Below are 27,745 nucleotides of genomic sequence, written 5' to 3'. Positions count from 1 at the left end.
ATACCCATATCCCAGCTTTCAGAAGATGCCATGGTGCTGCTTTATGTTCTGGGTCACAGCCCAAGAAGCAGATGAAAATAAAATTGACAATTCCAGAAAAAGCAGGATCCGGGTTTGTGCAGTAGGAAGACGAGACAGGCACGGAGGGACAGACCATCTTGGTGAGGAGAGCAGCCCAGGGTCCATGAGTTGGTGGTTCAGAGTAGGAGTGCGCTGACTGGGGCCAGCCCAGCGCTGAACGCTTTCCAGGCTTTCACTCACCGGATTCTTACTGTTCCTTTCGCCATTTTCCAGGTGAGGAAACTGAGGCACAGCGGTAAGGGGATCACCCAAACCACACACTGGTGGGGCTGGGAGTCCAACCCAGGCCACAAGGCTGAAGATCCTGGAGCTGTAACAGGGTGGTCCCGAGGAAAGAGGGAGGTTCCCTGCCCCACCCAAGGGAACTGCTGCAGGGACAACAGTGACAGAGTGACAAAGGACCCCACCCCAGAACCCAAGGTCCAGCAGGGCCACCAAGTAAAAGCAGGCCACTGAGTGGCTGAGCGCTTGAGCACATGGAAAAGGGCAGCGAGCACCCCCTTTCCTGTGTCCCTCGCTCTTCTCAGTTTATAGTCTACAGTTTTACCAAGTCAACTACCATTTAAAATGTTCTATGTTGGGCCTCCTGTGGCGCAGCGGTTGAGCACTGGATTGTGAAGCTGCCCACAGCCTCTGCAGCGCTGGTACGATCCCCGGCCACCGGTGAGGGTCCCACATGGTGTGACAGACCTCTCCTGCCGCCCGCTGCTCCCCTCAGCAGTGTATTTCTTCAGTCTGCCTGTTCTGCTCCCCACTCTGGCTCTGGTGAATTCTCTCACCCTCCCATGCTTCTGACTGTACCCAGTGCTTGTATAAATAAATAAATAAATCTTTTTTAAAAAAGATTAAAAAAACGTTGTGTTAATACTCGCTTCTTCCTCGGGCCTTGCCATCTTCCAGGACAGAGCACCATAACGTTTCCCCTGGACAAACCCAGAAAGAGAAAGGTGTTCCATGAGGAAGTCTTGGGTCAGCTGAGGAGGAGGGTTAAAACCTGAGAGAGAAGCCCAAGGCCGGCTCTGTGGGGAGGAGGGGGTGGGGGGAAGCCGTGGGGGTGGGGGGAAGCCCTGGGGGTGGGGGAAACTGTGGGGAGAGGTGCTTGTTTCTTGGGCTCCGTGACTAGAGCGAGGCTGTGGGGCAGAGACTAGACTGGGCCCCATGCACAGGAAACCTGGCTCAGCAGCTCCCGTTCTGTCTGTCACTCTCACCGCACCTTAACGCTTAATTGCTGGGAGGGCACCGGCACGGAGGTTTCAATGGGGAAAGTTCTAGAAAAAAATTGATTCTGAGGCGAGAGCGGAGGCTACAACGTGAGGAAATGGCGCCCCCCAGTGGCCGGTCGGTCCTCCCGAAACCCGGGCCAGGCTGAGGGGGAGCGGTGACCTTGAATACTGAGTTTGTGAGGCCTCAAGGTGGGGCTGACCCGTGGGCCTGGAGGAGGAAGGTGAGGAAGGGCTAGGTGGGTGCGTGACCAGCCCCGCGGTGCCGGCCTCCCTCTGTCGCCTTCCAGAACCCGGCCCTCCGTGCTGCAGACCTTCCTGACGCAGCCGCTTCCTGAAACGCAAAGACTCAAGTCATTTTTCACATGGTTTATTCTTTCTTCCCTGTATCCTTAATCCTAAGGCTAAATGGTTGAAAGTTATATATGGTCACAGAACTGGGAGTTTCACTGTCCATTTTCCTCACACTTTTTCTTTTTCAAAGGCTGATCGGTTCCAGTCCCAGGGCTTGTGCTGATTGATGGGATAGCCCTAAGGCCCCCCTTTAATGGGGACATCTGCAGACCTATGTAGAAGGCTGACAAAGTCATTTTTCCACTAAGAAAGTTTAAATGGAAGACAAGCTATATATGAAGTTCAATATCCAGGCTGCCAGCCGTGGCCCCAAGACAGGATCTTGCTCTAAAGGATCCATGCACAGGTCTCCAAATAAACTTGGAGGAGAAAGAAAAAGAACGTTGAAACAGAATTCACCCCAAGATAAGTAAACACATGAATAATGCAATTGTTTCCAGGTCCTTTCAGAACTTAGGGAATGTCTTGCTGCAGGCATACCCCACTATACAAAAGTAGCATTCCAGAAAACCTTCTGTAAACCAAAACAGTTTATGTGATTTTTCATAACAATAAAATGGTACAATTTGGACTTTTGAAAAGTGGGGGTTACCTGGTTTTGCCTTGAAGACACCGTCGCTGGTATGTGCTCCACAAAGCTAAAGGAAGTCCCTCCGGCTGGTGGAGTCTGTGTTGAAGCTAAGCTTGGGAAGGAAGCTCATCTTGGGAAGGAAACACTGGTCCAGCCTTGGAGCCTGGTCCTTCATGCACATCGTCAGCTTGAAGCAATGGCCTTTGTGTCACAAGGGAAGTATCATCAGAAACCAGGAGCTCCATTCCAAGGCCAGCAGTAATTGAGTGCATCCTTTTTATTTCTTTTTTTTTTTTTCACATAGAAGAACTGGGGTGCAGGCCAGAGATGCGGTGGATGAGAAGATTCACCAGAGATAGAGTGGGGAGCAGAACAGGCAGATCTACTGAAACACACTGCTGAGGAGAGCAGCGGGGAGACGAGAGGTCTACTGTGTCACGTAGGTCAGCTCCCTGGCCAGGGATCAAACTCAGGCGTAGAGGTGATAGCGCTGAAACTTAACCCCTAGGCCACCAGGGAGGTCCCCTTTGTTTTGTATTATGGTAACAATAATCAGAATGATTACACACTCTACAGAGTATATCGTTTGTAATTTTTCCTGTCATTATTTTTCTATAACATTAAATAATTTTTGAAACTCATTTCATACCATGCCCAGTGTGCCATCTTAAAAGCCATTTTCTGATTCTCAGGCACTTCTTTCCAACTGTTTGCTGTTTTGAAATGAACGGAGTGAACATTTTGCATATTAATCCTCTTCCGGATTTCTGGGTTTTAGAAGGGTTCTTTCTGGGTTGAAGGGGAAGTCACTTCACTTATGAAAACATACGCAGTTGAGGATCTGGTGGCATCACACTGCTGTTTTCCACACCAGCGTGTGGTGCCTTTGTAGAGAACATGAAACAGTGAGCAGTATTTGTTCTGAACCAAAAGTGAGCATAGAACAAAAGTGGACGTTCCATGTCTGGGTTCTGCTACCACTGCAGTCCTGCTCTATGACCTTGGGCAAGTGCCTTTTATTCAGTCGTTAAAATAACTAATTTTAAAACAATTTGAGTTTGTATAGAAGTAGCATGGTATAAAAACAAGTGCTAAGTCTTTTCCCTTTTTCTCCAAGATAAAATTCTTTTTTCCTTTCCAAAATCTCTATTCTTGCATGGAAGGCATGGCAGGCACACAGCTAGAAAACTGCTGCAGAAGCTCCCTGACCTCCCTGCAATGAGATTTCAGAAGGCCCCAAGAATCCAACAGCAGGGAGAATGGGCGATTGACTGCTACACATAATAGGTGCTCAATAAAATGTGTCACATGATATACTTTCCTTTCGATTTATTTTAAAATAGCCTCTGAAAACAAGTTGCAGAGTGGAGCAAAACAAGTGTACATTGTTTAAAATTTTTGAAAAGCAACTTGACCTAGTGCAACAAAAACTTTCAAAGTGCTCCCACCCTCTCACCAAGTTGTCAGTTCTGAAATCTATTTGGAAATTATCCTAAATATGGAGGAGAGAAGTTTGTCTCTAAAACTGCTCAGGTGATGTATTATTATTTTTAAATTGGAAGGGGAAAATGAAAGTCATCTGAATTATGTTCAAAAATCACTGAATAATTAAGTTACAGAATATCCATTCAATGGCTTATTCTGCAGCCATTACAGTGGTTATAAAACTCTATCACTTGGAAATATGCTCTCATTCTAGTGTAAACATGTATTCACACTCCATATATAGCAGCAACCTTTTTCACAATGTACTAAATGACATTGTAAATCACATTCCTTTTACAATGTAATTTATTACATTATGATTCTATTTACGTAATAAACACAAACACAAAATAAAGAACTATCATTATTGAGTGCCACTCTGCCTAGCAGTTGTTCTAAGTATTCATATATCTGTTAACTTCCTTATTTTTCCTAACAACCTATAAGGCAGTTTCTACTATAAAACCTATTTTATAGATAAGAAAACAGACTCACAGAGAAGTTACATGATTGGGCCAAGGTCTCCCAACTTCCTGAAAAGCTGTTGGGAGAAACTCACCAAACTATTGTCAACAGCTGCCTTTGGATAACAGAAAAGAAGATAACTGTATCCCTCCTATCTTTCTGCATTTTTACAAGTTTGTTTTTTTTTTTTATAATAAGAAAACTACACTCTAAAAGAGTAAATTACTGAATTAATCTGTGTTCCTATAACAGATCTGAAAAAAAAGAAAACCTTTTGAATTGGCCACAGACCCATTATTACAACCAAGGGATCTGAGACGAGAACATTGGAGTAAGCACCAATTAGGAGGAAATAGATTGAAATAGGCTGAATGCAGAGAACCAGACCAAGGCTAGTGTCCTGTTCTCAGTTTCCATGTCACTCTTGCTCGAACCCCTCATCTCCTATTTTAGGTCTGATTCTCAGATCATCACTCTGCCCTACCCAGAATCAAGAATTTAGGCACCAAAATGTCACATGCCCACAAATCTATTCTCAGGCGAGATGAGAAGCGTTGGGGTGGGTTGGGGAGGATGGAGGGGGCCACTCATGGTCTAAGCACTGGACATGTAGTGTCCGCTCTGAAAACAGCTTGAGAAACTAGGCTTGATCCCCCTTTTGGCGAGGTCGGAAGAAATGGTAAAATCCTAATGATGCTCGTGACGAGTGTGAAATGCAACAAAGGCCATGATGTTATCCAAATGGAAAGTTTTAAACTAGCAACAACAAATCCACCCCCAGTATGGGTCTCAGTCAATCACTCCAGAAGTTCACTGTTCAGGTGCTGTCCGAGCCCATTAGCCCCACCCCCAGCCCGTGGAGTCTGGCCCTTGGGTCCATCGAGTACCATGCCTTCCACGGACTACAACTCCCAGCCTGAGGGAAGCTCTGCGCATGCGTTCTAATGATCCTCGCCTACATTTCCCAGCAGGCGGAGCGGCTACGCTGACGCGCGCGTGCGCCCTCGCGTATCTCTCGCTCCCAGCTCGGGTTTGACCTACAGCCGCCCGGGAGAAGATGGCCGCCCCCGCTGTGTCCGGGCTTTGCCGGCAGGTGAGACTACGGAGGTCCCGGAAGCCGACGGGAGGATCCCTTCGAGGGGAACCCCTAGCACCACGGCGCGAGGCCGCAGGTGTGGCCGCCGCGTTCGAGGTCGTGGGGCGCGGAGAGAGGGGGCGATCGATGCAGGAGGCCCGGACAGCCCCGCTTTCCCTCCCGGGACGCTGGCCGGGCGCGGGGCGCAGGGCTGGGGTGTCTGGCCTTGGCGTCCTCCCAGCACAGCCCCGGGAGGCAGCAGGTTTGGGGGGTACAGGAGAGAGGACCGGGCTTCCCTTGACTCCGAGGAAAGAACGCGGCTCACTCCTGATCTCCCCCCACCCCGCCATGGTTGACCCTGGCAGGGGTCGTAGGTAATGCTCAGGAGTATTTGTGGAGCACATGTCTCTCCGGACAGTGAGACCGAAAGTTTAAGTGGCTCGTCCTTGGCTGCTCAGCCAGAGGGAGGGAGAGCTGAGATCCGAACCCACAGACCTCACACAGAAGATGGAGTTGGAACGAAAATCTGTGCTGTTACCCACCTACAACGATGCTTTACCTGTCATGACCCCCTGAGGGCTTACTTAATTTTACCATAAATGTTAAAGCCTGTCAGTCCTAACAGCCAGTTTCCATAGAGTACACGCCAGAGCTGGAGTTACGTGAAGGTGACCTGTGCCCTTGCAGGTGCCGTGGATTCCAACTCTGCCCCTTGATAGACAAAACACCACCTCTGAGAACTAGGCCCTTTGCTCAGCTCAGACTCGGCTGCAATACTCAAAAGGTTAATCTTTACTTTCGAATAGTATTTGGATTGTAAGGTTTGTCTCTTGTAACCATGACTGGAATCCTCCCACTTTTTATGGAAATCCTGCCCAAGGGTGGTGATATAAATGCCAAAAATCTTGTTAAATCGTTTTGAACGTTTTTCTTGAAATTAGTGTTTTCTTTGTCATGCTGGTGTACTGGTCTCAGTCCAATCCTAGCATGTTAGGAATCTATGGGAAGGCAATTTCTCAAGTAATTTCAGATGGTTCTCAGTGGGGAAATGTACTTGTAGCTAGTGTATATCGGTCATCTCACCCTTAGAAATCTGAGTGATGATACAAAGAAACAAACTAATCATTTAAAACCTGTATGGAATTTTTTTTATTAATGGTTTAAATGCAGAAATCCATTAAGTAATCTCACTTACTCTACTTGTCTTTATTGCTTTAAAGGTGCAATGCTTCAGTATCTCTGTGGTCAGGCCGTTTTCCAAGCTTGTGAGGGTAAGTGTTATGTGAGTCAAGGAGCGGTGCCCCGAGCATGGACTTTTGCATACTACTGTCTAAGACTGCACAATTGGTGGTTCTCCAAATGTAAGGTGTGAGTGAGAATAGGGAACCAAATAATAGTGAATGCCTGCTGTGTGATAGGCCCGCGCATAATCTTAAAAATGCGGATTTCTTAAAACCCAAAGTAGGGGTGGGAAATAGCTGGTCCTCCCATTTTACAAAAAAGGCAATTGATACTTCACCAAGGGAATACTTCACCAAGGTTACTCATTTTGACCTTAGAGCCAAACTAAAACTAAATCATTCCTATTCAGAGGCTAAACTGTTCCACTACGACCATACGGCACCACTGAGCCTCTACCTTGATGATAGTGAGCAGGAAAAAATCCTACAGTTCATTTAAGAAATAAGCATCAGGCACTCAGTAAAATGTCGAAGGTTTCCATTAAACTGAACATGCCATATTATTTAAGCTTTTATGCATAAAAGGTATAGTTTTAATTATAAATATTTGATAATTAAATATTATAATATTTAATAATTTGTTTTTCCTCCCCCAACCCCACTTTTTTTTTAAAGCCACCTGTTCAGGTGTACGGTGTCGAAGGTCGCTATGCAACGGCTCTTTATTCTGCTGCATCTAAACAGAATAAGCTGGAGCAGGTAGAAAAGGAGTTACTGAGAGTGGCTGTAAGTAGCTTTTCTTTTTCATTACATGTGAAGTTCCTGAGACATTTTTTCCCCTTTAGTTGTTTGACTACGCATTCCTATTGATGTCTATCCTAACATAAAAAAACTACAAAAAAAGGAAAAGCCATTTTCTATGTTGATATTGATAGTAACAGCACTGGGTGTTATTCTGAACCTGTAATACAATAGGTATCAGCAGACACATGTAAAGATATTAATATTAGGAAGCAAGAATGTGGGCTAAGAGAAGAAATAGAAATGTAAGATTCAAATACAGGATTGTAATTTAAGAAAAACTGGATTTCAGAAAGGAATCAAAAGTTCACCTTTGGAAGTCAGTTTGTGTGTGCCAAGTATTTCCAAAATAGTCTTTCTTATATAATGTTGTTTTGTCTTACTAGAATTTGCTTTCCCTTTGAAACCTTTCTTTGATTTTATTCCCAAGATGTGAGGGGGTTGGCCAGGCCAAGGAGACTGGGCAGCAAAGTGAGCAAAGGTGTGTGAGCTCGAGAGATGATGGAGACAGAGAGAGAGGCAGAGTTTACTTTGTGGGTTTTTTTTTAACCACGAAGAGTAAATAAACTGAACTCACAAATCCTGCCATGTTACCTTCAGAGGCCATCCCCACTGAAATTTTCACTGAGCTTTGAGGTCGAGTTTTCCCATATTTCATTCCTTCCCCGTCTTAGCTTTTGTGTTGCCACCTCTGGCAGTAAGTTATGGATTAAAGAGAAGGAGACACAGTCCAGTAGAACTCTTTCCAGAGAAAGTGTGCTGTTTTGGTTTTGTGTTTTAAAATTTCTTGTATTTTTTAATCCACATATTCCTAAAGATTTTTTTCTGATCTTATTTTTGGCAGGGGCCCCTCACAGGCTAGTTTACAGAATAATACTGACATGGTTCATTCATTTTGATGTTGAGCTTTTTATTAGACCCTTTGTCCTAACAGTTAGCTCTATAGTCCTTCCTTTATCCAGTCGTCTCGGCGGATAATGCTTGCTGTCTTAGTCTTATTCTCACACAGCCAGGAGGCTCAGCCTCACTGATGCTGGTAGGAAGCAGGGGTGGCAAGAGCCAGGCAGTGTTTCCAGGCATTTGGGGGGGTGACAGTCGTTGCCCTTTACTTGTCATCCTTGCCCATTTTAAACCTGGACAGTGGTGCTTGCAACAGCAGGATGACCTGGGTTGTGGACATTAGATGGGGTTTGACTGAAGCCTACAGGTCAGTTAAGATGTGGAGACACAGAGGGTTGACTTGAATAAAAATTAGCTATTTCTTAGCACAGAAAGTGCGGTGCTAACCGACCTGGGTGATGTAGCAGCAACAGATAAGAAATAGAATAACTCACATTCCAGAATGCTTTTAATTTGTATAGACCTGCTATTTTTATGGGAAAATGTTTCTGTGATGCCACTCCAGTGGAACTTTTAGCATCACATGGCATGTATGGCAACAGCTTGAATGAGAGACAGAATTCCAGCCTGGGAAAAGGTGCTGACAGGAATGGAAGGGCACCAGAGGTGTGTAAAGTCGGAGATGCCCAAGTTGAAGCTAGGCCTGGTTCAAGGCACTCCAGCCAGCCTGCTGTTGTGGGAAACAAAGTGCTGGAAGCTGCACTTGGCGCTGGGTCCAGACGTCTGGTTAACAGCAGGGTCCAAGTGGTCTCATGAGGGTGATCACTTGCTTTTGTCAGCTCTCCCAGGCTCATTGAGGCTGCCTAGATATGTCTCACAGGGCTGGGTGGGTTCTGCAGACAGTCAGAATGACCCTGAGCTGGAGCTGCCTCTGGGGGAGGCAGGTCCCTTCGGCAGTCACAGCTCTTTCCTGGGTCTGCGCTTGAGTGTTGGCTCCACTGCGTCTTCTCTGTTTTTGGAAAGCTGGAGTGTTGGCCATACTCAGTCCATTGAGACAGGCAGTGATTGATGCTTTTAGACACTTCATTTTTCTATAATCTTTCTTGAAGAGCAAAAATAAATTTAAGAAACCTTATAAAACGTTTTAAGATTTTTTTCAAGAAACAGTCTGTGTCCTGTGTAAAATCATGCAAGACAGAAGAAATTATTTGATTAGAAACTGTTACTCATTCATGCTTTGAGAGTGCTGATTTACTTCCTGGATTGCATGCTTCACAAGCACGTGTGAAGAATGTGTGTATGGCAGCTAAGGTCATTGTGCTCTACAGAGTTTAAGAAACTATTTTCTGGTGCATTTAGCAACTCTTGAAGGAACCGAAGATGGCTGCTTCCATTCTGAATCCCCACGTGAAGCGATCCATTAAAGTGAAGAGTCTGAATGACATGACAGCAAAAGAGAAGTTTTCTCCCCTCACAGCCAACCTGATTAGTAAGTATAAGACCTTTTGCACTTGAAGACTCAGAAAATGTTACTACTGGAAGAATGGTCCCTGGACCAGGAGCATCCACATCACCCAGAAACCTGTTGACCTGGAGAGCCTCAGGACTCACCCCAACCTGCAAATCAAGAACCTACATCTTAACCAGCCCCACGTGAACGGTTTGCACATTAACGCTTGAGGTGCACTGTGTAAAAACATGAAGCTCTAAGTGGTTGCTGGAGTTGCAGTGGGGAGACCCGCAGGCTGGCGCCCGGTAATGGCCGTGCCTCCATCTTAGGGATGTGGCGTCCTTGGGGACCTTTAGATCACGTTCACACCCCCATGGGCAGCTGAGCACATGAGTTACAAAGAAATTATCTTCACGTCACCATCTTTGGATGTTAATTTGGGAATTTGTAGCCAAACATTGGAATTTGTGACATAAGCATGAAAATCAGATTGCAGGCTGTGTACAGGACATCTGTTGCGGATCTGTTACTAATTTAAACACTTGTCAGTGCAGGGTATTTTTTTAAATATTGACTATACTTTTTAAATAACAAGCTTTATCTCCTGCACCCACATTCGCAAAGGACATTGAAGGCAGTGTTTTAGGCCAGTATCCCCAATTTGCTTTAGAGGTGACAAGAATACCAGGTGAATAATCTGTCATGAATGAATTTCCCATCACTGAGGCCCCTGCCTTTTCCCAGATTTGCTTGCTGAAAACGGCCGTTTGAACAACACCCCTGCCATCATCTCTGCCTTTTCTACCATGATGAGTGTCCACCGTGGAGAAGTGCCCTGCACGGTGACCACCGCATCTGTGAGTAACGCTGGCGGTGCGGCCTTTGCCTTGACAGTCCACATGTCACATTTTGCAAAACAAAGGGGAAAGCAGGCTGAATATGCAGAAATTAGGAAAGGTGACTTGGCGTGTGGGAGGTTAGCTTCTTTCTCGCACCAGCTTCCCGAGCTCCTTTTTGGGAGGGCCCGCATTTGTTCAGGAGGCCTGATTCTGGAGTCAGACGTATAACTCGCCAGAACGTGTCAGGAAGCGGTGGTTTATGTTCCGATAGGTTTGAGCTATTTTGTGATTAGCTATTCAGCAGTTAACTGAAACAAGAGTCTCTAGGAGCTTCTGTAGTGGGGAGTAGGGAGCAGTCCGGCCCTTTGATCTCTGACTTACCGTGGTCGGCGGGAATAACAGCCACTACTTATTGAAACCTGTTTACTAGCACTTTATAATTTATTTCATATCAAAAAATCCACGTGAAGAATAATTATCCTTATTTTATAGATGAGGAAATGAAAACCCAAGGAAATTAAGTCTCTGTTCAAGGTCCCAAAAGGTGGAGCCACGTCTGAACACAAGTTTCTCTCCAGAAGTCTGTGTTCCTTGAGCTACATCCACCGCCTGCCTGCCTGCCTTAAATGTGCATCTTCTTCTAGTGTGGTCGTCAGTAGAGGCAGGCGGTCTGGGGGGGCTTCCTTATCAGTAGGGCAAAGTAGACTGACTAGGAATACCAGCAGCTGACTCACCTAGATGAATATTTTCAGTGTGTATAAAAGAGTTAGCTCTCCAGAAGAGCAATTTGAGGCATTTCTGCACATAATATATATTTGCACATTTGAGGTTGAGAAGTCAGTGCCCCACCCCCCAAAGCATAGACCTGGCTGAAAGTCATCACAGCTCAGACCAGGCTTCAGCGGCCAAGCGGTCACTCTGTCCCCAGAGCCCCTGCAGGTCCTTCTTCACTGATGACAGGACAGGGTTTTGTTTTTTGTTTTCCAAGGAATACTTGTCTTTGTAAACCTTTTTAGAACAAACTGATGCTAATGCTTTTGGTGTTGAAACTGAGTAAATAAGTTTCCACTATTTAAAAAAATTATACGTTGATTGGGGAGAAAGGCACAAACGAGAAATAGACTGATTTCTGGTGTCGGCGCTGGTCCTCGCTGGCTCTTGGGTCCTCACGTGAGTTTCTTGACCATTCTGAGCGCTTCACCCAGTTCCCTCACGGGCAACAGGGGTAATCACTGCTGGCCTCCTGGGCTTGGCCAGCGAAGGAACCGGTTGGTGTAAGATACCCACTTCAGGTATCTGAACGGGACGTGTGTACGCTGACCTTGGAATCTCAGCAAACAATGCTCTGATTGACGTTCCCTCCACCACCCCCAAAAGATACTGTTCGATCTTTGTAAAGGTTTTTTTTTTTTTTTTTTAATATTTTCTGAGTTCAGTTTTTTGCTTTTGTTTTTTTTAAAGATTTATTTATACAAGCACTGGGTGCAGTCAGAAACGCGGGAGGGTGAGAGAATTCACCAGAACCAGAGCGGGAAGCAGCAGGCAGACTGACGAAGTACACTGCTGAGGGGAGCAGCGGGCGGCAGGAGAGGTCTGCGCGCCATGTGGGACCCTCCTCTGGTGGCCAGGGAGCAGCCGGGGCTCGAACCGGCACCTCAGAGGCTGCGGGCAGCTTCGCAACCCAGCGCTCAACCGCTGCGCCACCGGGAAGGCCCTATAAAGGTTTCTTTTTGCTAGCTTTTGGGTGCTCAGGTGAGGTTAGGGAGGTAGAACTGGGGCAGATCAAAGGCCTTTTTCATTCTCACCTAATGAAGAAACAGTTGGGGCAAGCGGAGAGGACACAGGCCAGGCGTGGGGTCCTGCCCCATCACCACGTGGCTTCAGGGCTCAGCCGGCTGCCCCGGCTTCCGAGTGCTCCAGGGCAGATGGTTTGTCACAGCCTGGTGGTTCTAGAACCAGGTTAAGCTGCAGCCTCTTGTCCAAGGAAGTAATAGACTCACACAGGCTGCACAGAGGCGGGCGGCGTCCTCGGGCCTCACAGACCTCCGGGGACTTTTCCACTCCTGAGTTGCACTCAGAAGCAGAGACGGGTGAGCTGCCTGGGGATGCATGCGCTGCCGCCCCTGGCTGGCTCCCAGGAGCTGGTGCAGGCCTGTGGCGGTGACGTGTGCTGGTGGGATTTTTCCCCCTTCCCCTTTGTTATGGAAAATTTCTATTTTGCTTTATCTAAAGGACAATTTTGTCTTCTTAGCCTTTAGATGAAGCCACTCTTACTGAATTAAAAACCGTCCTGAAGAGCTTCCTAAGTAAAAACCAAGTGTTGAAGTTGGAAGTGAAGGTAAGTTTTTAATTATATATGGTGTTTCCTCGGGTTATTCGACACTTAAAATGGCTATTGAAAGTAAAAATTGGGATCTCGCCGTGTAGTGATTTACCTGCAGTCGAAATTTTATATGAAGTTTTGTTTTTATTACTGATTCCATTCACAAATAGACTTCTGCCTTTTCTAGATGTGCCTTGTCTTCTGCCATGCTCTCGTCTTTCTGTTAGATTGGTGGCGTGTCTGGGTGTGTGTTCATGTTTTCAACCTATTTTCTTTCTTAGACTGACCCATCCATCATGGGTGGAATGATTGTCCGCATTGGAGAAAAGTATGTGGATATGTCGGCAAAAACCAAGATTCAGAAGCTGAGCAAGGTGATGCGGGAGACCGTCTGAAAGTGCCGCTCTGTCTCCATGAAATTCTAAACTTGGAGCAACAATAAAGCGCTTCCTGAACAGAACACACCGTGTGTGCTCTCTTGAAGAAACCCAGGAAGCCTTACTTTTATATCTTCCAGTGTTCTCCTACTTTCAAGGTCAAAAAGCCAATCACTTTTGTCGTTCGTGTAGATTATTCTGAGGAATCTGGAAGCTTGTGTCCATTAGGAAAAACAGTTAACATTACTGAGGCCTCGTTTCATGCCGGGCACTACCGGTTTATCATCTCTTACCTCACTTCCCTGGGGGCGGGTCCTGCCGCGGGCCTCCACGGCTGCCACCTGCGGCCTCGCCCTCCAGGCTCTATTGCCCACACACGACATTGTGTTTGTGCAGCAAGCACTTGGGGGCACGAGCATGCGGCACGCATACTTACAAGGGCAGATGCCCCGGCCAAGAGAGCGGGAGACCCAGAGAAAGGCCAGAGAACGCGAGGCCTGCACGTAGGTAAACACGGCCACCTAGGCAGAAGAGGGCTCAAGGGAGAGTCGAGGGGGCTAGGTGGGCTCAGTTGCTGCCTCCCTGCCTGCTGCTCTGCCTGTGAGTCCAGTCCCCTGATAAAGCATTAAAGGCCTCTGAGAGATACCGAAGTCTCAAATTCTTGTCTGCCTGAATCAACAATGAACCTGCCCAGTCTGGGATGGCAGCTGCTTTTCAATTCGCTGCTGCTCTTTGAGGCCCAAGCCCCACCGCGTGCCCTTAAGAGCAAGTATTGGTCAGATGTTCTGGGTCTGTGCTCGTGGGGCTGCTCTCACACGTCTTTGTCCCGTGCATTGTCCTTGTTCTGAACCCAAAGTGATGTCTTTCAGGCCTGCCCTCCAGACACCCCAATAAAACAGCATGGCTTTCAGGGAGCTTCTGCCCAAAAAGTCTCTATTCTAGTATCCACAGAATCTAGACGAAGCAGTTAAAACAGCTGACAAGCACTCATTCAGCCCCAGTTGGGGCAAAGGTCCAGGAGGAGACTGTGCTTAGAAGAGGAGGTAGCCAAATAGGTCCCCAGCTTGCTGTCGCACTCCCCGGGGGTATCCTGGGCACCAAGGCAGGCCGGGAACTCCTGATGTTCTTCCCCACTGGAAGCAGCTATTCCAGAGAAGGGAACACGGTGCCCTCAGGCCCCCCCACCTTTTCCAGCCAATCATCAGGCTGGAGGCAGCATAGGCTGGAGCCAAACCCAAAGGAAATCAGCCTTTCTGCTTCTCTGATAATTACCCTAAAGCTGCCAGGAAAGATTCCTCACACTTAACCTGGGACAGGTGGGCCACTGCACTCAGTGGGGTGGGGGGGGCTGGATCCGAAAGGACCAGAGCCTCTGCAGCCACAGGGATCACTGTAATTGCATTTGGAGGATGCCCTGGGGGAGGTTAAGAGCCCCCCTACGGAGTCCATTCAACATGCAGCCAGGCCAGCCACTGCCACATGCACTGTCTCCAAGCTGCCAGAAAATTCCATAAGGAAGAGCGTGACTGACCTGCCGTGAGGAGTGAGGCTCAGACGGGCCGCCTGTCTCCCACACCCAGTGACAGGATGGAAAGCAGGGATCTAGGGGCCAGCAGGGTAGGGGTGAGGGGAGCAATCCTACCCCATCGCTTCCAGCCTGCAATGTAGCCAACCTCAGACCTCGTTTCCTCTCCCATAAGTGGAACTATCCCACTTCCAGAGCAGACTTGAGATTACAGAGAGCTTAGTACAGGCCTCCCAGATAGAAAAACGTCTCCAAATGTGGGGTACAGGCTCGACAGCCTCCAGCGTCCCACCATGCCCACTCCATAACCTAACACGGGGACTGGCAGAGGTAACTTTGGGGGTGCCTCCTTATCCAGGAAACAGGGTTTGCCAGACTGCAGCTCCACCCCAATATGCACAGGGGCTCCCCAAGAGTACATTTACATTTACCCACCTGTCAGGCAGCAGCTGGCCCTGGACCAAGTTCTTGCAATTGGTGGAGCAGACAAGGCCTGGCCTTCCGGGACTGGCCTCCCAAGGAATCACATGCCATCCTCTTGGCCGTGGTTACACGCAGGCAAGGTGGTGGAGGTGGAGTTGGAGCAGCCACGCTCCAGGAGAAAACCAAATGAATTTAAGAGCAAACTCGCCCGGCTGTGCTTAGGTCTCTGAGCTGATTAACAGGAGAGAAACCACTCTCCTTGAGCCACGGGATGAGGGCTCTCTAAGTTGCAGCAGCTGAGCCTGTAACCTGACCATACTCCAGGATCCCCCAGACTCCATGGCCACCCTCCTGCTGGCCTCCTAAAGCCAGGCCCACACTGGCCTGGACAGGGCCCCACATGCTCATAAATCCCTATAAAATCACTTGCTTCCCAGGTAAGACTGCAGAAAAACCAAATACCTTTGGGGGAGCCCTCTTGCTCCAATATGGCCCCTCAGAATCTAATTCAATAGCCTCCCTGTTAAGCAAGTGAGGGTGTCGGGGAGGGATGATGAAAGGCTTCCAGCCCTGCCATATGGGGCGGCCACCAGTGTTCACCCCAGAGATGTGTGTACAGAAAGACTTCACAGCATTTCTTAACAAGGTAGAAATTTTAAAAGCAACCTAAGCAGGTAACTAGTTAGGACAGTTTAAATAAATCAGGGTAAACTAGGAGGCATTCAGACAATGGAGTACTATAGAGTCCTTTAAAGTTGTGGAAGAATATATATCTACCTGATTTAAAAGAACGTCATCAAGGCGCTGGAAGGGATCATGCTCAGCGAAATAATCCAGAAAGAAAAAGAAAAACACTGGATGGTCTCACTCATAGCAGGAATCTAGAAAACTTAAATAAGGGGCCAGGAAAATGAATAACTATAAGAAAGTGAAAATCAAAATCAACAAAAAACTATGAACCAGAGACCTCTATGGGGGGTAGAGGGCGGGAGGGGAGGGATTGGGGTCAAAATAAGGGGGTTGCAATTGTATGGGGAATATAAAAATAAAATTTATTATTTAAAAAAAAAAAGAACGCCATCAAAATATGTGAAATGTGTCTGCAAATCATGTAATCGAGCAGAGCCTAGCATATGGGAAGAGATCAAGGCCTATCCACTATTAAACAACACGAGAGTATCTAAAATGCACACCCCACACAAAAAAATACAAAATGATGGGCATCAAAGCACTGGCATTTATTTCTGTGTGAAAGAATCCATGAAGTGATGTATTTCCTTGTATTTTTCTGTGCCTGCTGAATTTCCTGCATACAAAGTGTTACTGCGTCTACAATGAAAGGAGAAACAATATAGAATAAAGCATCGCCTGCTGACTTGGTAATCTGGGTATGTCAGTCATTCCTTCGGCCTCCTGAGCTGTGGACAGGCGACCTTGTCCATCCTGGAAAGAAGTAGATGTCATTTGGGGAAAGGAATGTCTTATTTTCTTTATTTTGGATGACATTTGTTTTGTTTTTAAGACTTCAAATAACAACCAAGAAAATGATGTAAGATTTTGATGATTGCCAAAAGTGGAGTCCAGCCATTGTCATAGAGGGCAAAGATCAACTGCTCCAGGGCAGTTTTTTGTAACATGCCCAAATAATTCAACTGGTTTCCAGGTTAACCGGAGTATTTAAAGGACTTTTTCAGCTAGAAGAAAGATGAGATGGGGGGATAAATCAATGATGAGAACAGAAGAAAAAAGCTATACATTATTCACTAACATTTAGTGCTGGGCTTGCTAACGGTACCCGGAGTTAAAAGACAAGTTGCGTGTTGGGAGCTTCTTGGTGGAAGGCCGGGGAATCCTTTGGATGTCTTTGTCTGCTCCTCTCTCCCCACCTGGCACTCCTAATGTTAGAGGGAAAGGATGTCCTGAGAAAATGCCATACAGGCTTTGTGGACTCCACCGCCACTCTATCAAGACACTAGGAACTACAAATCCCATGATCACCAAAGGGAGAGTTGCGAGGACCCGAGGGTGGAGTTAAGCAGCCATGTTCTCTGTTTTGGATATTTAACCAGCCATGTGAGTAGGGGTCATGCTCTTGGCCAGGCAGCACTTGGTCTTGGTAGGTCATTTGGGATTCCAGATCAGTGGAATGGGTAGGACGCATTTAAGAATTTATCTCCCTCCTTTTCTCACTGAGTTATTCATTTCCTTATTTCCCCTTTCCTTGTAAATAAACCTTTGATTAACCTTTTGTGTGTGCCTGCAGTTTAAGTCCCCTCTAAGGGTGCGGGTGAGGACTCACAGTCAGGCAACCCATTTTATATGGGGGTTGCCCTGTAACACTAATACAAGCAAAACTGCTCAGATTCGCAGAACTTGCTTCAGGGAAATGGACGTCTTGTGAGGACTGACGATGTCTGGAGGAGGCCTGAGAGAACTGGTTAGGTTTGCTTTTTCAGTTTATTTTTGCATAGTTTTCCTTCTACAATTGTAGCCTTATTTGTGGGCGAGGGAGACGCACAGGAAGAGAGGCCATTAATAGGGCCGGTCATTTCCTGTCTGCTCAGAAAGGAGGTGGGCCAGAGGACGTGACAGAACCCACTGAAGCGTGTTGGCTTTTCTTGTTTTATTCATGAACTATGTGGATTTAAACCGTACAGGTCAAAATGACCAAAGAATTGTTCTGAACAGATTGTTCTTTTTAGGTTCAAGATACACAGGAATAGCAATCTGTACTGCTGTTGCTACTGGTTTAAAGAGAGAAGAAAAAAAACCTCAGATACCATCATCTGAATCAGTAAAATTTGACATTTCACACATAATAAGGTGCCAAAGGAATACTCAAACAACAAAACTAACCTCAGCTTCTTTTAAACAAAATAAGGAACAACATTTGGGCCCTGCTTCATTAAACCTTGGACAAATACATAATTCTACAATTGATAGTACTGTATAGTAATTTTTAGAACTCCATTGACATTACATATCAGACAATATAGTCTCCCTTTTATGGAAAATTAAATACCATTATTTGGCAACAGAAGTATGTTACAGACAACAGGACATCCAGGGGGCGGGGAGGCTCAGCCCACCCCTGGGCAGGGCTGCGAAGGGCAGCCTGCCACCAGCGCTGTGGCCCATTTGTCACGCGAGGGGCTTGGTCAGGATTGGTACATTCTTTTCCAAACAGGCAAAGGCTAGCTGGAGCAGCTCACAGGCACTGCTGGGCAGGAGCGCCCTGTTCTGGTTTTTCTTGTCTCCAAACTTTCTTGGAACAACCAGGACCCAGGGGGCAATTGACTGACTACCCGTCCCCATGCACAGTGCTCCCCCAACCCCAGGCAAGAGGCGTGGGGCTCAGGAGGAAGTGTGGGGCCTCTGCTGGTGGGAGGATTTACCTACCAGTGCTGGTGGTGAGGGATGCCCACCCCGATCAGCTTGAACGAGACCTCTAAGTGGCTTCCTCTTGAGGGACAAAGTCAGTTACAGTCCATGTGGACAGTTCCTTGACAGGATTTGCTGATCACTTGTATGATTCAGGGAAGTTTCTAGAAATCACATCTCCCCCCTTAGATTTCAGCATCAACCAATTTCAAGGCCATCATAAAGGAGCTTGGCAGCATCTAGAAGCACGTGGTGCTTGAAAACCTAACGCTCACCCTCCCTGTGTGTCCCCTCAAGCCATAACCCTCAGTGTCCCGACACGGCCACCCTCGGCCATGTCCCATCTCTCCAGGGACTGGCTGTTTTCTCTGTTGCATTATTTCAGGCCTGCCAGGGGAGGCTGGACTCTTGGAGTTTAGATATTGAGTTTCATGGGGTGCTGCATTCCATCCCCCCTACGTGGCCTACAGGGACTGGGGGCAGGGGTTGAGTGTAGACAGCCTGTACCCCAGAAGAAGCCTGGGCTTCTTGGGAAGCAAGGGGCAGTCTCCTGCCCTCAGGTGAGACATCAAGGACGCGGGTACCCAGGAGGTTGCTCTGGGCTGCCTGTGTTGTGTGCACAGAAAGTTCACCCCAGAAACCAGAACACCATCCTTCAGCCCCCACCCCCCAGCAGCACAACAGGGGAAGGCAGTGAAGATGCCCCCAGAAAATTTCATTGAAAATGCAGACTCCAGAGTCTCTCCAAAGCCAGAACTACAAAGGTGACCCACGAGTCAGGGGGCCTCCCTTCCACTTTCAGAGCTCTGTAGAAAGGCTGGGTCAGGCCCAGATTCCTGACCCGCCCACTGGACCTCCAGAAACTTGTGTGACACCCAGATCTGACAAGCAACACGGCCTCAGTCCTCTTGCCCTCCCTGGCACAGCCACCTCCAGAATATGTCACCTGCTTACATCAGTTTTGAATGAAACACCAAGTCTCACCCAGGGCTCTGGCTGGAGGGTACGTCTCATCTTATCACACCACCTCCCTTTTCATTTAAATTTATCACATTCCCTGTGGGGGCAGCAGGGGCTGGGGGAATAACTTCTTTGAATTTCTAACATATGCAACTTGGATTTATATATATATATATATATATATATATATATATATATATATATATATATAAAGAAATTTAGTTGGGTTGAACCCAAATAATCTGACCAAGCATTGTCTACTCCTAGAATAGGTTTTTAATTTTTCTATAGTTTTATGCACTTAAATTAGATTCCTAAAATATTCTCATATACATACAGAAAAATAATCTCTCAATGACAAATCACATTTTACAATAACAAGTTAAATATTTTTGACCACAGGATCTGTGTTAGTTAACGCCACAGTTGCAGCACAGCTTCAGACAGAGCACGTTCTCAATCATCGCAGCCGCCCCCAGGAACACACAGCAGAGAGCGCCCCACAAACCCTCAGGAGCCCCGCTTTTCACTTCATGTGGTGGATTTCTGCATTTTTCTTAGCTTGGGGGCCACCAAAAATGCAGAAAGCAAAAGCTGGAAACGGATGATCACACAGGGCGTTTTTGTTGCAGATTCCCACCAGGAAACGCGGACTCACACAACATCGGCCACTCACAGGTGTGCGGGCGCAAAGCTGATGGAGGCAGCACAGCAGGAAAACAGCGTGGTGCCCACTGTCGCTACATGGGTGACAAGGTGTAGGGGGGAGCAGAAGGGATAGACTCAGGGACCAAGATCTGAGGTTGGTTTCACAGTTCAAAGGCCCTGGCGCTGTGGGCCATGCATGTTTTCAATGCACGTATGAAAATAAATAGCCTTCGCCAGGATCGTACTAGAATGTCTACTTTCCGACACCATGACTAGTTAGCAGACGACATGTTAAGGATGTGACTGGTGCAATGGTCATCAAAACATTCACCCATGAAGGGCGGGCACGTTCATGCAAAGCCTCCAGCAAACACCTCGGGACCTGCAGTTGGTTGGGTTAGACACAGAAACAAAGTGACCTTCACAGTGACCCTTCAAGCCACACAGGATGATGGCGCAATCTCGGTTCATCTTTCTGGCGTTGATTTTGCCGAGCAAGCTTTCCAAGCCCGGGACACACGGGAAGCAGGCTCGTGCTGAGCGTTGTAGAAACGAGACGGATTTGCAGGAGTAACTGCCAAGGTTTGGGGGCTTCCTGCCCGCTGGGAGAAGCAGCTCGGGAAGCAAGTGACAAGGCAGGGCAGGGGCTGGGCCCCACGGTCACGGCCTCCTGGAACTTCTAGAACTCAAGGCTCCCACCGCGGCACCTTTGCTCTCCCCTAACATCACCCTGCACACCTTAGAGCCACAAGTGGGGTCCGGGGGCCCCGCTGGGAAGTTGCTGTTCTCAGGGGCACCACTTGGTCCAGCGGGGCCAGTAGGCAGTTGCCCCAGCCCTGCCTCCAGGGCAGAGAGGAAGCAAACTCCGGACTGGGCAAGGAGGTGCTGCCCCTTCCCCCACTGCACCCCCAGCTTCCTGTTCTGCCACCCGGATGTCACCTTGCAGCCCGAGACTGGAAAAGCCTCCTGTCTTCCCACGACGGGGAGAAGCCCCATGGGGTGGCCAACAGCCACAGCCCAGTGGGTTAGGGGCAAAGCCTCAAAGACCTGGAGGCCCCTGGAGGCCCACCCGGATTGGGGGCCCAGAAACAGGTAGGCAGCCCCCTCCCCAGCCCCTGCACTCTCAAGGAGCCACTTGGACCCTCGGCCCTGTCCCCTCTCTCTGCTCCAGGCCCTTTGTGCTTTGGCAGAGGGGAGGCCTCTGAGCAGTCCACTGCCCGCGCCCCGCAAGCTCCCAGCCCGCAGGCGGCTCCCACCCAGCAGAGGCGGCCACCGCCTGCCACTTGGCGCCCCCACGGAAAACAGTGGGAGCAGGGCGGCCTCGGGGGGCGGCCTCTGCCCGTGCAGGGGACCCTGACTTGGGAGGGCCGCTCGGGTTGAAGTCTCTGCTGGCACCACCTCAAAATTCCTTATAATTTTGAACAAGGAGCTTTGAATTTTCATTCTGTAGCAGGTCCCGAGGGTGACCCAGGGCCAGGCCCCCCACCTCCCGGTTCAGTCCACAGAGCCGCTCATTCCCTGGTGCGCACGCAGACACACACACAACACACACACAACACACACGGCGCACGCTCTCACACGGGGGCTCCTACACTCACACACATGCTAACACACGACACACCCACTCACACACACTAGCACACAAACAACACAGACAAGACACACTCACACACACACACACACACACACACACACACAGCGAGCTCTGCCTCCCCTCCCAGAAGTCAGCCTCCCAGGGGACTCTCCCGCCGCCGGGCGGAGGGGACCTGACCCCTGCCTAGAGCCCCTGGCCAGCCAGCTCCACGGTGGACTCCGCAGGGGGGAGACCTCACTCACACCAGAGGTGGGTGGACTCCCCATCTCAAGGGTCACCCCGAAGCAGGGGCCAGGCTGAGGACCCCAGTTCAGCCCCAAGCCCAGCAGCAAGGACAGGTAAAGTGTCACCAGGTCCCCGGGGGGCGCTGAGCTCCAGCCCTCGCCCTCCTCTAGCTTCCACCGCACCCCTCCCGGCGCCCTGCAGGGTCTCAGCCCCCCTGCAGGGTCCTTCCCAGGAGCCCCAGACTCACGTCCCAGCGGCCTCAGGTGGAGCCCGCGGCCTGGGCCATGTCCCCACGCGCGGCCTCGCAGAGACGGCGGGTAAGAGCCGCGCCTGGGTCCTGAAAGGCCACCCGGCCTCCGCCCTGCTCAGCGCCTCCCGCCTGGCCCTCCACCCCCTTCTGCTTAGACACAGACTGGAGAGGAGGGATTTGCGTATACACGAGGAGAAAAGCAAAGGAGCATAGTTTTAGAGACACAGCCACACAGGAATGTTATTCTTTTAAAAGAAAAATGTACAAAACCAAGGTTTCTGGAAGAAAAAGAATATGCATTCCTACCACAGCGTAAAAAGAAACCCTGGTTACTGGTGATTCTCCGTAAATTTAGAGAAACATTGAATTCTCTCAAGGCTGACTAAGGATGCCCACTGCTGAGCAGTTTTATTTTGGTGGGCACTGAATACTAAAATAGTCACACTGTTCAGATGACGCTCACACGATAGGCTGGTATAGAAAGCAGAACAGAATCCTATTAAAATGTGACTCACAAAACACCCTGACATACAGTGGGGGGTTTTACCCTGACACATGACAGCCGCACGTAGCATTGAAAAAAGTGACTCTTACAGGGGCATGATCTGGTTTTCAAGGCCCGAGTAAAGAGCGCTCCTTTTAAAGGAGGAACTGACTGAATCTGGGTGTAACTGAAATAATTATTTGGGGGTGCAGATGAATGTTTATAAGCAGCAGGTGTTACTAAATAATCTACACCTAGGCCATGAAAGCCACAACAGCAGCCCCCACAGGTACCCAGGCCCGGGATGGGGTTCCCTGAACGAGCCACACACCATCAGTGCTGCTGAGTATGCTGCTGGGCCCAGAGATGAGATTTTGCAAAGTGCTGGCATCCAGGACCTAATGCTTCTGGGCACAGAGCACTCAGGTGTTTTCTACCCTGCATGTGGAAGAGGTGTCCGTGTCTATAGCATAGATTCTGACATGTAAAGACAGCAGGTTACGTACCTCAGTGGAGCCCCATGACCAGCAAACATATCCTGGATCTGATACCATGCAAGGTAAGGAAACAGGAGTTCTAGAACTTTCTTTTCTTTTAGCTGAAATAATCAACGATTTCCAAATACAATACACATTCCATCTATGTTTATACAATACGAAGCAGCTCCCACAAAACATGGCTCAGGACACAGCCAGGTGAGTCTTGGCAGCTGCCCTGGGCCGTTCCTGGCAGAAAGGGGAAGCATCTGGCTGGCTTTCACAACCCTGATGCAAAGAGAAGGTGTTAGTTTTAGTATTTTACCAAACGCCACTTAGGGCACTCAGGGCATAATGAGGGTTCACCTTGCCACTGGTCTTTGGCTACTGATGATGCTTCTGTAGTAGGAGCTAAGCCCACATGGGCTTCCAGGCTTGTGGGTCGTCATCACCTCACTTCTGACACAGGATGATGTATAAAGGAAAAGCAAGTGCACCTGGAGCCATCTCTAATCTCACACAAACTGCAGGTCTGAAATGACCCTGCTACCTCTCGAGCAGCCAGTGCCCATGTCAAAGCGTTCGCATCTGCTGTCGAGCTCACCTCCAGCCCCCACAGAGAAGGGGGCATAAAATAACAGCATAAAATAATATAAAGCAAGTCCTACTTGCTGTCTCCAAAGGAACTTCTTAAAGTTGTTACAGTCACAATCCTAATTTTCTTCTTATGAATCAAAAAGGCCCAATCATTCGAAAAAAGCCATTTGAAGTAGAGAATGTGAAGTCTTTTTCTCTTCCCATCAAATAAAGGCAAACTCTGAAATATACTTCAAGATCTCAAACTTTCTCACCAAAAAAGAAGCACCTCCTCCATTCTCCACCCACTGTGGGATTCTAGAAAGTTCTGCTCTGTGGGGCCAATGGCTTTATGCTGCCCCAGCCCTATCCTGGAGAGATGGTGACCTGGCCAGCCTTGGAGGGCAGATCAGCCACCATCCATCCCCAGTGCTTCAGCACCTAATGCTCCGACCTGCTCCCACCCCAGGGAACCCCTGGGGCTTGGCCCTCAGGTCACCAAGACAGGACAATACAAGTGACTAATTGGCTCATTTTCTGATGGGATTTTTTTTCCAGTTATGCTCAGTGCTATTTCAACCAGATGGAACCCATTGCTTTCCTACACTTGGGTCATGCTTAGGTTGTTCAATAAGCCAAGAAGAAAAGTAAGGCCGCTCGGTTGTCCCCTGGGAGCACAGCCTCTCCTCCACCATCAACAGCTCGGGACTTGTTATTCAAAGATTGACCCTGGTTTCTCAAGGTCCCCGGTGGCTTTAGCCTAGAAAGGTCCCTCTTCCAGAGTCAGACCAGCCTGGGTGTGAACAAGCCACCCACGCTCACGGCACTCCTGGAGTGACACAGAGACAATGCTCTACCTGCCTCCTGGGAGACACCGGCAGCCAGGGAAAGCCTACCCCAGAGGGACCCAGTAAGGACTGAGGCCGAGGAGAGCTGGGCCAGGAGGAAGGGCAGCCCCAGGGCACCTGTCCTCAGGGAGCCGCCTGGGAGCAGAACAGACCCTCCGTAGGTAAGAGGAGGTTTGGTGTGGCCAGCAGAGAAGGCATCTGAAGCTGAGCTCAGAATGCCAGTTGCAGTGGCCCGGAAAGCACTTGGCTGAGAAGGCCAAGTGCTGGGCAGCGGATTCCTTACCGGCAAGGGGCATTTCCTCTCAGTGAAATGGAGCCCCAAAGGTAGAAGTGAAGGAAGAAAGGTCAGAGCAGGAGGTTCCATGCATCACCCACGTTCCTCTGTCCCCCATCAGGACTCCTGAGTCATAGCTCACAGCCCCCATCCCTGGAGGGCCAGGCGAACTCACCCCTGGGTACCACTGGTCACATCAGAAACGACACGGGTCGGGTCAAGGACATTGATCTAGATTCGCGACCCTGGAGGAGTGTCCCTGAGATGCCCAGGGATAGTCCCTTGGGAAAAAAGACTCATGTGTTGCTTTTGCAGGTACATTGATCCCCATAATGGGATTCTATGTGTGGGTGACATGGGAACAGGTGCAGAAGGGCTGTAAGAGGTTTGTCATGGCGCCATTGAGCAGTGACGTCCAACAATAACAGAAGAAGAAAGACAACGAAGAAAAGAGGGAACAAAAGAAAGAGACCAGAATGGTGACCCGCTACCACCCCACTTACACATTTCATACTTATTTTCCTCCCAGGATGACATGGCCGTCACGAACACACTGCACAAACTACTGGGTATAGAAATAGGGATGGTGACTTGTATGTCTACTTATAGATTTAATTTAAAAGGATCTTCACAACATCAAAAAATACATAAACGTAAAGTATTTTCACCAGGTTTTCTGCTCGATAGGGGTAAACAAACACAAGTCTGAAGTTAAACTTGGTCTAGATGGTCGAGTTGAAAGTTTCCAACTAAAGGGTGTATCTGCTTGTTTCAAAAAATACTTATGTCTGTTGTTCTTGATACAAAAATTCTACACTATCATCAATAAATAAATAATAAGGTGTTTCTTAAAAGTATGAAATGTAAACTTTTTTATCCTTTCCAACACACACACACACACACACACACACTTTAAAAATTGCCTGCAATAGGACTGGGTTCTTATGGGCACTCACAACTGTGCATTCAGTTTCCTCCAAAGTGGTTACTCAGTGTTGAGGCTACCATTGAGAAAGCACTTCTACACCCCTAAGTCTAAGGACCTACGGTGAGAGAGAACACCACCAAACACAGGAAGGCTAAACTCCGCTACTAAGAGGACATGCAAAGGACTTTTCATGGCCACAGCAAACTGGGATTATGAGACACTAACATGCAAATGAAAGACAACCCACACTTTTCATTAGCAAATCAAGTTATTGTCTAGTTAACCAGCCTATTTCCTAGCATTTAAGGGAAAAAAAATCAAAGAACTCAAACCAATCAGCTTGGCATGTGGTGTGACCCCTGACCCTGGCCACCAGCATATGTGTGTCCCTGACCAACAGGTAGTTTGTGTATGGCAGGGTAGGGACAAGAGTCTCAGGTTTTCCTCACCCCCATGGAGTTTGCCAGCTCCTGGGGTCTTCTCCTAATCCCATAATAGATTTTCTTCACAGCTTTCCACACATCCAGATTGTCACTCTTCCTTTTCAGAACTTGGGGAGTCTTTCGGGGGGGGACAGTACCAAAGACAGCCCCTGAAAACTTTCGGGACACTCAGGAACCTCACTTGAGCCAGGCTCGCTCATGCAAAAACAGGCTCAGAGCTGGTTGCCACCATAAACAGCACAGGACCCCCAGACCAAAGGATTTTCCACCTGGGCTGGCCACCAGGACCCAGTCCTGTGGTGAAATATCCTTGGGGTGACCCACGGTGATCTGATCCAGTAAAGTGTGGATAACAGGCCCCCCAATCATCTCCCAGGTATGCTGGGAGTCCTGACTGCATCACCCCAGGGTACTCAGTGACTGTTTGCATTGACATCTATCAATAAAAGACCAAGAAGGGACTGGGATGGCTCTGACAAAACACCTGCTGGAATCTTCCAAAGACCAGCAACTCCAAGAGCTAGCGCAGGGCCTGATCCAGAGACCATCTCCCGGAGGGTCCACACCAGGCCAGCGGACCTCATAAGGCCCCAGCAGGGGGATGAGATTCTGAAGCAATGACTGGATCATCACCTGTGTCCTAAACACACGAAGAACTGGGCCTCCGAGGTCAAAGGGCTGACCTGTGGGGCTGGGAGAGGTAAGAAATAGGAGGGTAACATGAGAGCTCAAAAATACAGACATTGCATTTGTAAGTCTACTGTACAATAACCAGCCCCAGTTCTCCAGCCCCGGATAGGCCAGGCTCCCAGCGGAAGCCTAGAAACTGTGAGGAGACCAGCAACGGACACAAAGGAAAACACAGCTTTGTCTCTGAACGCGGGAAGTCGTCAGGGCGGAGGGTGGATTGTCGAGAGTGATTCCTGGAAGCTCCGAGAGGCCTGTCTGCGCTGTCCAGTCGCCCTGTGGCCAGACATGGGATGCCGATCTTAGACAAGCGGCCACACCTGCAGACAGACCCGCCCGGGGCTGGGACTGCCAAGCGCCTCTGGCTCCCCTAGGGCTCATCAAACAACTGCAGGTCCAAACGGACCACAATCTCGCCCGTGGGGACCTCGTGCAGCAGGAGACACTTGGTCACCGGGCCCTTGGAACCCTGGTCCTTCTTGATGTCGGCCACGCGGATCTCCGTCCTGCCCAAGAAATCTGAAAGGAGAACAGACAGACCTGCTCAGGGCGGGAATCCCTTCTCTTCCGGACAGGTCTCCGGCTCTCTGGGAAGGCCCCAGTGAACTACTTCTGTACTTTTCCTTCTTCCTGAAGGGGACCGGGTCAGTTTTCGGGAATCCACACGCGACCATGACCGAGCACACTTTTTACATGGCATGAAAGATGTGGGCGGTGCAGCCATTAGGGAAGGCGATCCGGGTTCATCTTTAAAAAACTCGAAGTGCTGCCACTGCGTGGCCCAGCACCCCACTCCTGGGCGTCGAGCCGGAGATGTGGCAGCATCCATGCAAAAACTCTACACACTCCACAATGTCGGCAATAGCTGGGCGTGGAGGCAGCCCAGGGGCCCACGGTGGAGGCCTGGATCACAAGACACGGTCTCTCCTCGCTGTGGCTACCATTCAGCCAGCAGGAAAGA

The 27,745-nt window shown here is 48.8% G+C and overlaps 2 protein-coding genes across 3 annotated transcripts in view; one reads left to right on the top strand and one right to left on the bottom strand.

Moving 5' to 3' along the window:
- Positions 1 to 4,958: 4,958 nt before the first annotated feature.
- On the top strand, positions 4,959 to 13,132 carry ATP5PO (ATP synthase peripheral stalk subunit OSCP; the record flags this gene model as incomplete). The annotated part of the gene is given in 9 exon segments (XM_084232748.1): positions 4,959 to 5,059; positions 5,148 to 5,226; positions 5,228 to 5,269; positions 6,472 to 6,522; positions 7,108 to 7,218; positions 9,433 to 9,562; positions 10,268 to 10,380; positions 12,614 to 12,700; positions 12,967 to 13,132. Coding segments are annotated over 9 exon segments (828 nt in total). The 3' UTR covers positions 13,081 to 13,132.
- A 14,022-nt stretch (positions 13,133 to 27,154) lies between these two features.
- Positions 27,155 to 27,745, bottom strand: part of ITSN1 (intersectin 1) — a gene marked incomplete at both ends in the record, with an annotated part of 113,379 nt that continues 112,788 nt past the window's right edge. For both annotated transcript variants that reach the window (XM_084232293.1, XM_084232294.1), the window contains one exon: positions 27,155 to 27,303. In XM_084232293.1, the coding sequence (XP_084088419.1) occupies positions 27,155 to 27,303 (149 nt within the window). The remainder of the gene's footprint in view (positions 27,304 to 27,745) is intronic.

This window comes from Talpa europaea, assembly GCF_964194135.1.
Source record: "Talpa europaea genome assembly, chromosome: 4".
In the NCBI taxonomy this organism is placed as follows: Eukaryota; Metazoa; Chordata; class Mammalia; order Eulipotyphla; family Talpidae; genus Talpa; species Talpa europaea.
This window is presented reverse-complemented; position numbering and strand designations above follow the sequence as displayed.